The sequence below is a fragment of the Ranitomeya imitator genome, chromosome 4, assembly GCF_032444005.1.
Source record: "Ranitomeya imitator isolate aRanImi1 chromosome 4, aRanImi1.pri, whole genome shotgun sequence".
NCBI classification, from domain to species: Eukaryota; Metazoa; Chordata; class Amphibia; order Anura; family Dendrobatidae; genus Ranitomeya; species Ranitomeya imitator.
Genome location: NC_091285.1, coordinates 702109003 through 702124568, shown reverse-complemented (window position 1 = coordinate 702124568; position 15566 = coordinate 702109003). Strand labels below are relative to the sequence as shown.

Below are 15566 nucleotides of genomic sequence, written 5' to 3'. Positions count from 1 at the left end.
GGGGTCTGATTCCCTGGTCTTGGAACTGCTGCACTTGCGAGCCTCCCTGTTTTTCCGGGTCAATCCCTGTTATAGGGGTTCGTTTGACTGATCCCCCTCAGGGGAATTCGGTGTTTCAGACCAGAGGGTTCTCCCTTGCAGGCTCTCCTGTCTAAGAGTCTAGATAAAGCCTTGTAATTCATCTGACATCCTTGTCTGGGTGGTTCCTTGGATTCAGCTTCCACAGCATCCTCTGTGTTCAAGTGGATTCACTAACCTCGCTCCGACAGTCTTGGCGTGACAGTCGGCATGATCTTCACATGATGCATGTTTAGAGATTTGTGGAAACTTACTTCCCACTGAACCATATATATATGGAAGATGTCAGTGAGGGGTTAACCTTTTTTTGTTTTGATCCCAAAACATTTGCTTAACAAACATTTTTTCTCTTCTTACTAACATAGTTACACAATACCTTGTAGTGGGAAAATTTGTATTATTTTACAATGCTACTTAGGGGTAAAAAATGGTAATTTTTGGATAATAAAATTATTTTTTTTTCATTTCTTAGGTTTTTATAGCAGAGTGCATACAAAAGCTCCCATTCATGGCTCAATCTACTGGCAACGTTCATTTGAGTCAGCTAAAGAACAGCAGCCATACTATGCCGCGCACACACCTAGCAATCCTGTGATCGCTGGGACCAATGGATGCATCACCACTGCTGATTCTTCTTTGTTCTACATATCACTCCTTGTAAACTGTGTATCATAGGCTAGGGTCACATTGCTTTAGGGCAATCCGTTTAGCGCATAGCGCTACGGACTGTGCTAACGCAATGTCCCAAAAGGGATCGCGTTAGCCGATCCCGCTAGCGCAGATCCCTGATCTGCGCTATCGAGGAATGGACCATGAACGCTGCAAGCAGCGTTCGCGGTCTGTCACTCAAATAACGGCACATCGCTAGCGCACGCCCAGTGTGGGCGTGCGTCAGCGATGCGTTCACCATTACAATCAATGGCGGCATTAACAGACTACGTTACACCTCATTATGCCGCGGTGTAACGTAGTCCGTTAAATGGGGTCACACAACGCAGTGTGAACCTAGCCTTAGAACAGAGAATGCATAAATGATAATAAACAACTTACAGGCACACCATATGGTCCTTGGCTCTCTTTAATATCTGCAGACCAGGCCTGCTCCTGCAAATTCTTCAAGAAAAGGAGCTTTAATGCATCATTGTCGGAAGAAATCACTGCACACTTGGTGCCCGCACTGCCCACCATCATAAATCCATTCTGTACTACTCACACTTCAAAAAAAGACATGTCTATTAAGATTAATCATTTTCGAAATATATTATTTTTAATGAACCTTTGCAAGACAATGTAAAGAATAACAATTTGGTTGAGTATATTCAGGCATAGTCTTCGTGATATAAGCATTATTATTGATAAATTACTAGACTATTCACTTATAAACTGCATCCTGTACAGCTTTTATGATGTCTTTATTTCTCAGACTGTATATTATGGGGTTGATCAAAGGGGTAAGCACAGTATATAGCATGGATAGGATCTTACTCGTGGTGATTGTACGACCTTTTGATGGGAAAATATAAACACTAAACATTGTCCAGTAGAATATGGAGACCACGGTGAGGTGGGAGCTGCAGGTGGAGAAGGCTTTATGTCTACCGGTACTGGATGAAATCCTTAAGATTTCCAAAGCAATGTAAGTATAAGTCACTACTATGACTGTGGTTGGAACTAAGACAATTGGAATACAAATTAAATAAATCTCCAAGTGAACCATGTGGGTATCAGAGCAGGCAAGATCTAGTAAAGGGAGAATGTCACAGAACACATGGTCAATGATATATGGGCCACAAAAAGTAAGTTTTGCTGTAGTTATGATGTAAATCAAAACAATAGAAAATCCAAGCACCCATAAAATGACAGTCCATATAGCACAATATCTAGTTGTCATGATGGTGTAATAACGGAGGGGATTACAGATGGCCACATATCCTTCAAAAAGAACCTGAAGACCCACCTCTTCCGACAAGCCTACAACCTGCAGTAACCACCGATTGACCAAACCGCTGCACGGCCAGCTCTACCCTCACCTACTGTATCCTCACCCATCCCTTCTAGATTGTGAGCCCTCGCGGGCAGGGTCCTCTCTCCTCCTGTACCAGTTGTGACTTGTATTTTTCAAGATTATTGTACTTGTTTTATTATGTATACCCCTCCTCACATGTAAAGCGCCATGGAATAAATGGCGCTATAATAATAAATAATAATAATAATAATAATAATAATATCGGTCATAAGACATCATGCCAAGGAGAAAACATTCAAATGTTTCTAAGGCACCTAAAAAATAAAACTGAGTGATGCAGCCAGCAAAAGAAATGGTCGCCCCATTATTCAGCTGGATGTGAAGTATCTTAGGGACAATATCTGAGATCACCAAGATGTCACTGACGGACAGTTGTGAGATGAAGAAGTACATTGGAGTGTGGAGGTTCCTGCTGGTGGACACCAGGGTGATGATCAGGAGATTCCCACACATTGTCACCCAGTAAGTGGCAAGCAAAAAGCTGAATAAGAAAATTCTTAAACTTTGACCGACTTGAAATCCTAAAAGGAACAATTCTGTGATTGTAGTCAGATTGTTCTCCTGTATGTAGAAGAAATGTTCGCTATGATATAATGAATGAGCTCTCAAATTATTCAAATTCATGTTTAAACTTAATTTTTTCTACTACAGATAACGTAATGTAGCCTAATATATTGTATAAAAATGTATGTTTATGATAAGTGATCCTAATCTTTAATCCATGGCGAAGTGCATTTAAAGTGTGGCTTTAAGCCCTTGATTCTTGTGATCATGGAACTAATTATGTTGAATAAACTCTTAAAAGTTCCACAAGTAATTTTCATATTACAAGTCAATTCCACAAGTCACATCACAATTAATCTAATAATGATAATTTTGTGTTGTACCAGTAAAAACTAAATACATATATTGCACTTATTTTTATGATATATATATATATATATATATATATATATATACAGTACAGACCAAAGTTTGGACACACCTTCTCATTTAAAGATTTTTCTGCATTTTCATGACTATGAAAATTGTACATTCACACTGAAAGGCATCAAAACTATGAATTAAGACATGTGGAATTATATACTTAACAAAAAAGTGTGAAACAACTGAAAATATGTCTTATATTCTAGGTTCTTCAAAGTAGCCACCTTCTGCTTTGATGACTGCTTTGCACACTCTTGGCATTCTCTTGATGAGCTTCAAGAGGTAGTCACCGGGAATGGTCTTCCAACAATCTTGAAGGAGTTCCCAGAGATGCTTAGCACTTATTGGCCCTTTTGCCTTCACTCTGCGTCCAGCTCACCCCAAACATCTGGACTGGGTTCAGGTCTGGTGACTGTGGAGGCCATGTCATCTGGCGTAGCACGCCATCACTCTCCTTCTTGGTCAAATAGCCCTTACACAACCTGAAGGTGTGTTTGGGGTCATTGTCCTGTTGAAAAATAAATGATGGTCCAACTAAACGCAAACCGGATTGAATAGCATGCCGCTGCAAGATGCTGTGGTAGCGCTGGTTCAGTATGCCTTCAATTTTGAATAAATGCCCAACAGTGTCACCAGCAAAGCACCCCCACACCATCACACCTCCTCCTCCATGCTTCACGGTGGGAACCAGGCATGTAGAGTCCATCCGTTCACCTTTTCTGCGTCGCACAAAGACATGGTGGTTGGAACCAAAGATCTCAAATTTGGACTCATCAGACCAAAGCACAGATTTCCACTGGTCTAATGTCCATTCCTTGTGTTTTTTAGCCCAAACAAGTCTCTTCTGCTTGTTGCCTGTCCTTAGCAGTGGTTTCCTAGCAGCTATTTTACCATGAAGGCCTGCTGCACAAAGTCTCCTCTTAACAGTTGTTGTAGAGATGTGTCTGCTGCTAGAACTCTGTGTGGCATTGACCTGGTCTCTAATCTGAGCTGCTGTTAACCTGCGATTTCTGAGGCTGGTGACTCGGATAAACTTATCCTCAGAAGCAGAGGTGACTCTTGGTCTTCCTTTCCTGGGACGGTCCTCATGTGAACCAGTTTCTTTGTAGCGCTTGATGGTTTTTGCCACTGCACTTGGGGACTCTTTCAAAGTTTGCCCAATTTTTCGGACTGACTGACCTTCATTTCTTACAGTAATGATGGCCACTAATTTTTCTTTACTTAGCTGCTTATTTTTTGCCATAATACAAATTCTAACAGTCTATTCAGTAGGACTATCAGCTGTGTATCCACCAGACTTCTGCTCAACACAACTGGCGGTCCCAACCCCATTTATAAGGCAAGAAATCCCGCTTATTAAATCTGACAGGGCACACCTGTGAAGTGAAAACCATTCCCGGTGACTACCTCTTGAAGCTCATCAAGAGAATGCCAAGAGAGTGCAAAGCAGTCATCAAAGCAAAAGGTGGCTACTTTGAAGAACCTAAATTATAAGACATATTTTCAGTTGTTTCACACTTTTTTGTTAAGTATATAATTCCACATGTGTTAATTCATAGTTTTGATGCCTGCAGTGTGAATGTACAATTTTCATAGTCATGAAAATGCAGAAAAATCTTTAAATAAGAAGGGGTGTCCAAACTTTTGGTCTGTACTGTATATATATATATATATATATATATATATATATATATATAAATAATTTTATATGTAATTAAAATATAATCTCTTGAAATGAAAAATAAAAATCCCCTTGCTAAAAGTGAACAGTTAATTTACACCAAAAAAAAACAGAATTAAAGCCCTAAGTAATCAAGACCTGAATTCTAACCTCATTTCACTATCCAAAGTTAAAAGAAAGTAAAACACAAAACCACATTGGAAGGACAAAAAAATGGACAAGTTATAGATTTACACATTTCTTTGCACCTTAGAATTCCTCTGATTTGAATTCATTGTTATTCATTTATATTTAGAGTCAAAACAGGACTGGTCCAACAAATCTAGAAGAAACAAAAACGAAAAATGAAATACAGAATTGTCACTGCATCAAATATATTGTTTCACTCAAAATGCATAGCTTCTCCTGTTTCCTGAAAAATGCACAATGGTTGAAAGAACGCACAAATACATAAAATTAAACTGCATTGTTCGCAAATGAAAAAAAAAACGAACGTTATCCATTACATTTCAGTGATCACATTTTTCTTTTTGAAAGTCAAATTCTTAATTAGGTCTAAAATCCTTGGAGCACATACATTATTATTATATTTTTTTTAAGAAGAAAACATTGTACTTTAGACACTTTAGTAGAATTTAGCATCCAATGATTCTCAAACATTTCTTAGAATACTTACATCAAATATTTTTTTGCGCTTTAAGTTTCTTCTATTAATGTCAGTGAATATTTTGTGAAGAATGACTCCGGTGAGAAAAAACTGAAATGTTGAACAGCAAAATAGTGGTGCAGTTCCACCGTCGGCAAGATGAATGAGCTGCCACAAAAATTTATATACAGAGTATAACACAAGGAAACGTGTGTCGTAAGTCTTGGGAGATTTGTTTGCTGTTCTCTCTGGAGTCCCCTTTGTTTTCTTACATATAAAAATAAAGTTAATACTTTTAATAATTTGATTTAGAAAAAAAGTGACTATTATATTGTTTCAAAAGTTTTGCCTTAAGAACAAGGAAAAGTCTTGATAACATATAACATTTCATAAAGTTTTCATTTTTGCTCATTTATATATTTTTTCTTTATGTCTTTGTTGTTCCTAAAACTACAAGTAACTTACCTCGAAAGATGATTATGGGGAGAGCTCTTTATTGAGGTTTTCAGGTTTTAAATAGAGAGAGCTTGCTAACTAACTGACAAAGCTCTATTTTTTTTTACATCTGACATGTCATCTTATTTAAATATATTAATTTTAGCGTTACTGAAATTATTTTTGGTCCCTCTTTAAACTTCATGCTAGCAACAAATTTACATTATTAAAATTTGCCTTTATTAATGACAATATCAGAAATGTTGGTGAAACATTTGGAAAATTAGCAATTTTTTAAATTTAATTTTATAAGTAGTGATGAACGAATACTGAAATGTTTGGATTTGGGAATATCGGCACGAAAAATTTCTAATATCCGTGTATTCGTATCGGATAATGAATCCATTGCAAGTAAATTCGAAAGCCGATTATTTTCTGCTGGACCCAACAAACCGGTCTGGGGGCTTGAGAAAAAAAAACTGAAATGGATGGGAAAGAGCTAAAACTAAATGTGAACTGCATGGAGAAGATGCCGGCATGCCTTTCTGACTCACATACAGTGCCTTGCGAAAGTATTCGGCTCCTTGGAACTTTTGAACCTTTTCCAACATATAAATGCTTCAAACATAGAGATACCAAATGTAAATTTTTGGTGAAGAATCAACAACAAGTGGAACACAATTGTGAAGTTGAACAAAATTTCTTTGTTATTTTACATTTTTGTGGAAATTCAAAAACTGAAAAGTGGGGCGTGCAATATTATTCGGCCCCTTTAACTTAATACTTTATTGCGCCACCTTTTGCTGCAATTACAGCTGCAAGTCGCTTGTTGTATGTCTCTATCAGTTTTGTACATCAAGAGACTGAAATTCTCGCCCATTCTTCCGTCGCAAACAGCTCGAGCTCAGTGAGGTTTGATGGAGATCGTCTGTGAACAGCAGTTTTCAGCTCTTTTCACAGATTCTCGATTGGATTGAGGTCTGGACTTTGACGTGGCCATTCTAACACCTGCATACGTTTATTTGTGAACCATTCCATTATAGATTTTGCTTTATGTTTGGGATCATTGTCTTGTTGGAATACAAATCTCTGTCCCAGTCTCAGGTCTTGCAGATTCCAACAGGTTTTTCTTCAAGAATGGTCCTGTATTTGGCTCCATCTATCTTCTTATCAATTTTGACCATTTTCCCTGTCCCTGCTAAAGAAATGCAGCCACCACCATGTTTGACAGTGAGGATGGTGTATTCATGGTGATTAGCCGTGTTGCCTTTACGCCAAAGATATCATTTGGCATTGTTGCCAAAATGTTCGATTTTGGTTTCATTTGGCCAGATCACCTTCTTCCACATGTTTGGTGTCTCCCAGGTGGCTTGTTGCAAACTTTAAATGACACTTTTTATGGATATCTTTGAGAAATGGCTTTCTTCTTGCCACTTTTCCATAAAGGCCTGATTTGTGCAGTGTACGACTGCGTGTTGTCCTATTGACAGACTGTCACACCTCAGCTGTAGATCTCTGCAGTTCATCCAGAGTGATCATGGGCCTTTTGGCTGCATCTCTGATCAGTCGTCTCCTTGTTTGAGATCGATATGAATACTTTTCTGCCCAATGATGACAGAAGCATTCTAGGAGTGATACCTTTATTGGCTAACCAGAAAATAATATGTTTGCAAGCTTTCAGAGCACAGTGGCTCCTTCTTCAGGCAGGATTACAAATAGATTAAAGGCCCCTTCACATTTAGCGACGCTGCAGCGATACCGACAACGATCCGAATCGCTGCAGCGTCGCTGTTTGGTCGCTGGAGAGCTGTCACACAGACCGCTCTCCAGCGACCAACGATGCCGGTAACCAGGGTAAACATCGGGTAACTAAACGCAGGGCCGCGCTTAGTAACCCGATGTTTACCCTGGTTACCATGCTAAAAGTAAAAAAAAACAAACAGTACATACTTACCTACAGCCGTCTGTCCTCCAGCGCTGTGCTCTGCTTCTCTGCACTCCTCCTGTACTGTCTGGGAGCCGGAAAGCAGAGCGGTGACGTCACCGCTCTGCTTTCCGGCTCACAGACAGTACAGGAGGAGAGCAGAGCACAGCGCTGGAGGACAGACGGCTGTAGGTAAGTATGTACTGTTTGTTTTTTTTTACTTTTAGCATGGTAACCAGGGTAAACATCGGGTTACTAAGCGCGGCCCTGCGCTTAGTTACCCGATGTTTACCCTGGTTACCAGTGAAGACATCGCTGGATCGGTGTCACACACGCCGATCCAGCGATGTCTCCAGGGAGTCCAGCGACGAAATAAAGTTCTGGACTTTATTCAGCGACCAACGATCTCCCAGCAGGGGCCTGATCGTTGGTCGCTGTCACACATAACGATTTCATTAACGATATCGTTGCTACGTCATAAATAGCAACGATATCGTTAACAATATCGTTATGTGTGAAGGTACCTTAACAAGAAATAAGCACAACATTTAGAGAATACTACAGTAGGACATTTGTTCAGGGGGTGGGAAAGTGTGATGCCTCCTAAGGAAAAGCCAAGGTAATCAAATTAGGCATTTTCTTACAAATGGAGAGGCAGTGGGAATAATGTTCTTAGTTATCTGGAGTCCGTCTGATGGAGGCGTGAATTGTATCCATGTAGTGACTCATAAATCCAGGTGTTAAATTGAGTCCTAGTGTCAACAAATTAAACATCTTCATTAGTTTTTATTCCCAAATGTTTCTTTCTCTGTGGTCCTTAAAAAGACCTTTTAGTACTAAGACTTTTAAATCTGTCATACTGTGTCTAGGTCCAGAGAAATGTTTCACCACAGATGTGTAGGTTCATCCTAGTTTGTAGTCTTTGCATGGTTTCCCCAATATAAATACTTCCAGGGCACCTCGTACATTGTATGCCACATTGGAGGATTTACAAGAAAAGGAACCCATGACCTCAGTCCTGATTTGTGTTTGGTACTCGGACTATAATAAATGGTAATATGTGGGTACACTTTTTGTTTTGTTTTTTGTTACTGGGGAATGTGCCAGTCACTGATGTGGATGAGGGGACACTTCTGACAAGGAGATTCCTTAAGTTAGGGGGCTGTTTGTAGGATAGAAGTGGTAGTTCTGGAAATATGTCTTTAAATTTGTGATCTCTATGGAATATGCGTTGGAGATCAGCATCAAGTTTTCTTAGGATGCTCATGTGGGGGTTGTATGTGACCACAAGAGGTATCCTGTTGTTATCCTCTCTTAGTTTGTAAACCGTGAGGCTGTTTCTTGGGATCCTTGAAGCCCTGTGGATCTGCTCATCTATTACCAGTTGATGGTATCCTTGTTGTAGGAATGTGTTCCTGTCTTTGCTGTCTGAACAGATCCGAATATACCTCAGAGCTTGACCGTAGATGATGGATTTTTTTGGGTGTCTTGGATGAAAGCTGTTCCATCTAAGATAAGCCAGTCATCCTGTGGGCTTATGATAAATTGATGTTTGTGTGGCATTGTTCTTGATGTGTATGGTCATGTCCAGAAAATGTACTTGGATCTTTGAAAAGTTGAGGGTGAGCTTGATGGTCGGGTGGTACTTGTTGAAGTTATTGTGGAAGGTGAGTAGATCATCTTTTGAGCCTGTCCATATTATTAGCAGACCATCAATGTAGCGGAAGTATGCAAAAGGTTTAACAGAGCAAGATGACAAAAATTCTTCCTCCAGTTTCGCCATAAATAAGTTAGCATATTGTGGGGACATTTTGCTTCCCATGGCGCTGCCCATACACTGTTGGTATAAATTGTTCCCAAAAGAAAAATAGTTGTGATGAAGCACAAACCTGATAAATTGTAGTGTTGGTTCTGTGGCTAGATTGTTCTTTTGAAGGAAAAATTTGCATGCTGCAATTCCATCCTCATGAGGAATGTTGGAATAGAGAGACTCTACATCCATGGTGGCTAGTAGTGTGTCCTCTTGAAGAGGGCCCAGCGCTGACAATTTGCAAAGAATATTCATGGTGTCCTGGATATAGCTGGGTGTCGGCCTCACTAAGGGTTTCAGAATGTTCTCCACCCAGCCTGAGATATTCTCAGTTAAAGTCCCAATACCAGAGATGATAGGCCTCCCAGGAATACCTCCTTATTGTTTTTTTAGGCAATATGTAGAAGGTACCTGTGTGGGGATTGTCTGGTATTAGTTCTAACAATGAGGATGAAGTGGAATCAAATCCATTGATGATATGTGTTAGTTCCTCTGTCTATTTTGTGGTTGGATCTCCCTGAAGTGGAGTGTAGTATTTTATATCCAAGAGTTGTCTGTTTGCTTCCTGGATGTAATCTGTCATGTTCATTATGACTACAGCTCCTCCTTTGTCAGCTGGTTTGATGATGATATTGTTATTGTCTCTTAAGGATTGTATGGATTTTCTTTCCCCCATACTGTTATTCTGTGGCACTTTATGTGTCTGTCTAAAATGTCAGATTCAACTTTTTTACGGAAACAGTCAATGTAGTGATCCAGCGTTTGGTTGTGCCCTGGTTGCGGGGTCCAGTTTGTCCTCTTTTTCTTTTTTGCTGTGTCGTTCACATTGCCTTGTGATGCAATATCTGCATGGTTATGAAAGAATTCTTTGAGTCGCAATCTGCGGAAGAATTCCTCGATATCACTACAAAACTGAGCCCTATCAAGCTGTTTTGTAGGACAGAATGTTGGTCCCTTTGATAGAACATCCATTTCTCCTGTTCTTGGCTCATATTGTGAGAGGTTAACAACAGAGGACAATGTATTAAAATGATTCTGTAAATTGGGCTTACCTTCAGCTACATTGAGACCTGCTTTCTTCCTGAGTCTGTCCAGTTTCTTTTTCTTATTGATAATGAGGTGATATTGTAAACTCTTGTAGGAATCCTGCAATGTCTCCTTGATTAGACAATAATCCGGTCCTTGTAGTCAGTCCTGTACCTAATTTATCTCTTTATGGATGGTCCTCTTCTTGAGGTAGAAAAATCCATTTAGATGATTTCACAGTCTCTCAGATGATCTGTAGCAAAGTTTCTGTGAAAACAGGGAAAGAAAAATTTGGGAATACAAACTAATGAAGATGTTTAATTCGTTGACACTAGGACTCAGTTAAACACCTGGATTTATGAGTCACTACATGGATACAATTCACACCTCCACCAGATGGACTGAGGATACCTTAAGGTACCATTACACTAAGCAATGCTCCAGCGATATAGACAACGATCCGACCTAAACTAGATCGCTGGTGCGTCGCTGTTAGGTCGCTGTAGAGACGTCAAACACAGCTACTCCAGAACGATGCAGGAGCGATCCAGTGACGTACTTATCGTACTATCGTTTTCCCTGGTTGTTAGCTCCATGTAAAAACATTGCAGGCATCATTGCTTTTGCTTTCAAACATGACGAATCACGCCGACCTGACAACCAAATAAAGTTCTGACCTTCTAGCTCCGACCAGCGATGTCACAGCAGGATCCTGATCGCTGCTGCGTGTCAAACGCAACGAGATCGCTATCCAGGATGCTGTAACGTCACGGATCGTTGTCGTTCTCGTTGTAAAGTTGCTCAGTGTGAAGGTACCTTAAGAACATTATTCCCACTGCCTCTCTTTTTGTAAGAAAATGCCTAATTTGATTACCTTGGCTTATCTTTAGGAGTAGTGTTGAGCCACCTCCCTAGTGTTTGGGTTCGGTTCTGTTCATCGAACAGGGACATCTTCCTCATTGTCTCCACCAACAGGAGTTACAGTTTGGGAATGAGGGTCTACATTATGCTCAGAACCTTCTTCATCTGGGCCTGGATCCAACTCACAAAGATTCTGGGCATCAGTGCAGATCATTTCCTCGTCTGGATTCACAGAAGCTCTGGAGCAGACCTCTGATTCTCAGGCTATAGTATGCGTAAACAGCTCTACAGACTCAACCATGTGTGTTACCCCATGCTCAGATGGGCAGCTGGAGACTTGGGAGCTGTAAGGAAGCAAGTGCGATTGGGGTGAACACTCTGAGGACTGGAGTAGTTGTGATGTTGAAGTTGACATGGAGGAGAGCCCACTTGAAAGAGCACTTGATATCCGTTCAAGCATCTGCTGTTTTTGTGCCTCATCTGGAATTTTTGGCGATGCTTGTAGCGATGGTCGTAAGAATGGCATCATATCCAATTGTCCACGAAAAGAAGTAGACATCTTACTTTGGCTGGAAGATGGTCTTTCTTCTGCAGATGTTACTGTTGCTTTACCACATTCCCCACGGACACAACTGTTTTTCCCTTTCCAACACACCTATTCCCCTTTCCACCATCAGCAGGCCTTTTGCCACTCATTTTAGTGCTTAACTAATTGGCAACTCTGTATCTGTAGTTGTTGGCACAACAACCGATGGATGAAAACTGAGCAGAACTTAGTGGCCAAACTGTGGTACTAGGCCCAAAACTATTAAGTGGATTGGATGCAGTGAAAATTGAGATACCCAGGCAGTATAGTTTGTTTCACAGGCGGGCTACTCTGCTGACGCGCAGACACTGCTCCTAGGCCCAAAACTCATGTTCTGGTACCTGAAACTGAACTTTTTGTAACTGTTCGGTCAAACTTGCTGGACTCAAACACCCAGGTGTTCGTCCATCTCTAAATACAAGGGGTTCTTTATGGGATTAGTCTTTGGGATTTGTGGCAAAAACAGTAACTGAGTTGGGTAATGGATAGTGTTGAGCATTCCGATACATTCCGAGCATTCCGATATTGGGCATCGGCCGATATTCGCTGTATCGGAATTCCAATACTGAGTTCCAATACTTATGCGATATTGGATACCGGAATTGGAAGTTCCCATAGTGCAATGATGCACTATAATGGAGTGTGGGTGGTGCATGGGCAGAGACTGCATGCCTGTGTGTGCGGGCGGGGTCTGTGCGTGACTGTGGGGGGTCTGTGCGTGCCTGCCGGGGGTCTGTGCGGGCCTGCCGGGGCTCTGTGCGGGTGCCAGGGCTCTGTGTGGGCTGCCAGGGCTCTGTGTGGGCTGCCGGGGCTCTGTGCGGGCTCCTGGGGCTCTGAGCATGCCTGCCGGGGCTCTGTGCTGGCTGCCGGGGCTCTGTGCGGACCTGGCAGGATCCGTGTGGGCTGCCGGGGCTCTGTGCGGGCCTGCCGGGGCTCTGTGCAGGTCTGCCGGGGCTCTGTGCGGGCTGCCGAGGCTCTGTGCGGGCTCCCTGGGCTCTGTGCAGGCTGCCGGGGCTTTGTGCATGTGTGCAGGCATCATCTGATGGGACTACAAGTCCCTTCGGACGATGCCTGCTACAGTGACAGTGATTGACACATTAGCCAATGATGGGACAGTAGCAGTCCCATCATCCGGCTAATGTGTTGAATGTAAAAAAAAATACTACATACATACTACATCCATACTACATACTACACACATACTACATACAGACATACTATATACATACATACTATATACTACATACATACTACATACTACATACATACATACTACATACATACTATATATATACAACATAATACATACATACTACATACATTCTACATGCTGCATACAATACATTCATACATTACATGCAGTACATACATACAGACATACAGTACATATAACATAGAGTACATGCTCACCATTACTTGTGACTTTGTTCCCCGAAGCCAGTGTCATCTATAAAAAATATTAAAATAACAAACAACCAATATACTCCCTGTCTGCAGAAATCCACGAGTGTCCCACGATGATCTCCCATGGAGAACGGCAGCATCAGCTGATGCGACCGCTCTCCAAGGGCTCCAGTAACACAATGACGGGAGGAAGGTATCTTTCCGTACTGTATGCCTCCGCCGCTGTAAAAAAAATAGTCCCTAGTCTCACTTTTGGTAATGCTGTGTGAGAAAATTTCCCACGCAGCAATTGCCATAAAGTTAGACTTTGAACTTTAGTAATTTCAGTGATGCACTGCAGGAGCCATTGCCTCCTGTCAGTGTGTCACTTAGGATCCTACAGAGCAGTGACATCACCCGATGTCACTGTTCAAGAGGGGAGCTCGTTGTGGGACACTCATTATCAATTGGACTACGGCGGATAGGTAGTATACGGTTTATTATTTTATGCTTTTTGCAGTCGCTGAAGTATGGTAAGTAGGGTTAAATGAAGAATATTAAAATACTTTTTTCCTAATGTGTGCGTGTTTTATTAACCCTTTATTACTATTGGATTAATAATTGATAGGCGTCTTATTGACGCCTCTCCGTGATTAACCCGGCTTAATGTCACCTTACAATAGAAAGGTGACATTAACCCCTTATTACCCCATATCCCACCACTACATGGGAGTGGGAAGAGAGGGGCTAAGTGCCGGAATTGGCGCATCTCAGAGATGCGCTATTTCTGGGGTGGCTGCGGACTGCTATTTGGAGCCGGGGGCAATATCCATGGCCCCTCTCTAGGCTATGAATATCAGCCTGCAGCTGTCTGCGCAACCTTTCTTGCTATAAAATATAGGGGGACCCCATGTCATTTTTTGGGCTCCCCCTGTTTTAATAGCCAGTAAAGGTTACGCAGACAGCTGTGGGCTGATATTCATAGCAGGCTACAAATATTGCCACCCAGCAGTCGGCTTTTCCCCCTCTGGCGCAGAAAATTGCGTGGGAGCCCAGGCCCTTTTTTTCATTTTCTTTTTTAATGAAACGCTCATTAAGGCCTCTCTCATACTTGTGTCTTTACGGGCCCGTCGCTAAGCGTTGGGCCGACGTATCGACGCACGTTGTGAAATTTGTGCATGACGTGGGCAGCGGGTGTAGTCTTTCAACGCATCCGCTGCCCATTCTGAAGTCCGGGGAGGAGGGGGGCTGAATTTCAGCTGCGCATGCGCAGTAGAAAACGGCAGACGCGACGGACAAAAAAATGTTCACTTGAACGTTTTTTCGTGCCAATGGTCTGCCAAAACACGACGGATCAGTTGCACGACGGACGCGACGTGTGGCCATCTGTCGCGATCCGTTGCTAATACAAGTCTATGGGTATAAAACGAATCCTGCAAGCACATTTGCAGGATCCATTTTTTTCCACCGGATCCGTTTTTTTCTCACAGAGTTTTATTAGCGCCGGATTGCGCCTGATGGCCACACGTTTCATCCGTTCTTTGCCGGATCTGTTAAAAAAAACTGTTTCCGCCAGATGGAAAACACATACAGAGGAATGATTTTTCTCTCCAGCGAAAAAACGCACAGCGATGGATCCGGCAAAAAACGGATGAAACTGAGATGTGAAATGATGAATCCGGCCTCCGAATCCGTTTTTTTCATGCATGTTTCCATTCAAATCATGCACATTTTCTGTTTATTTTTTTATTTTCAAAAACTGCATCAAAACCGTGCAAAAAACAGAACGATACCCATAGCGTCTCCATTTTTCGTTATCTTGGGTTGGGTGAAGGTTTATTTTTTTATGTGACGAGCTGACGTTTTTGATGATGCCATTTTGGTTCAGATGCTATCTTTTGATCTCCCGTTATTGCATTTTAATTCAATGTCATGGCGACCAAACAAAGCATAATTCTTTTGTTTTGACTTTTTTTTCTCGCTATGCCATTTAGCAATCAGGTTAATCCCTTTTTTATTGATAGATTGAGCGATTCAGAATGCGGTGACACCAAATATGTGTATGTTTATTTTTTCTTGTTTTGTTTTGAATGGGTCAAAAGGGGGATGGTTTGAACTTATGGTTTTTTTTTATATTTTTAAAAACTTTTTTTTTACTTTTGGCATGCTTCAATAGTCTCCAT

General features: G+C 41.5%; 1 protein-coding gene across 1 annotated transcript; it reads right to left on the bottom strand.

Moving 5' to 3' along the window:
• Positions 1 to 1413: 1413 nt before the first annotated feature.
• On the bottom strand, positions 1414 to 2728 carry LOC138674789 (olfactory receptor 5G9-like). Its single transcript, XM_069762606.1, has 2 exons — positions 2308 to 2728; positions 1414 to 2010 (listed from the first exon to the last, which is right to left on the bottom strand). Exons 1-2 carry the CDS (start codon positions 2726 to 2728, stop codon positions 1451 to 1453), a joined length of 981 nt encoding a protein of 326 aa, XP_069618707.1. The 3' UTR covers positions 1414 to 1450.
• Between the last annotated feature and the right edge of the window lie 12838 nt (positions 2729 to 15566).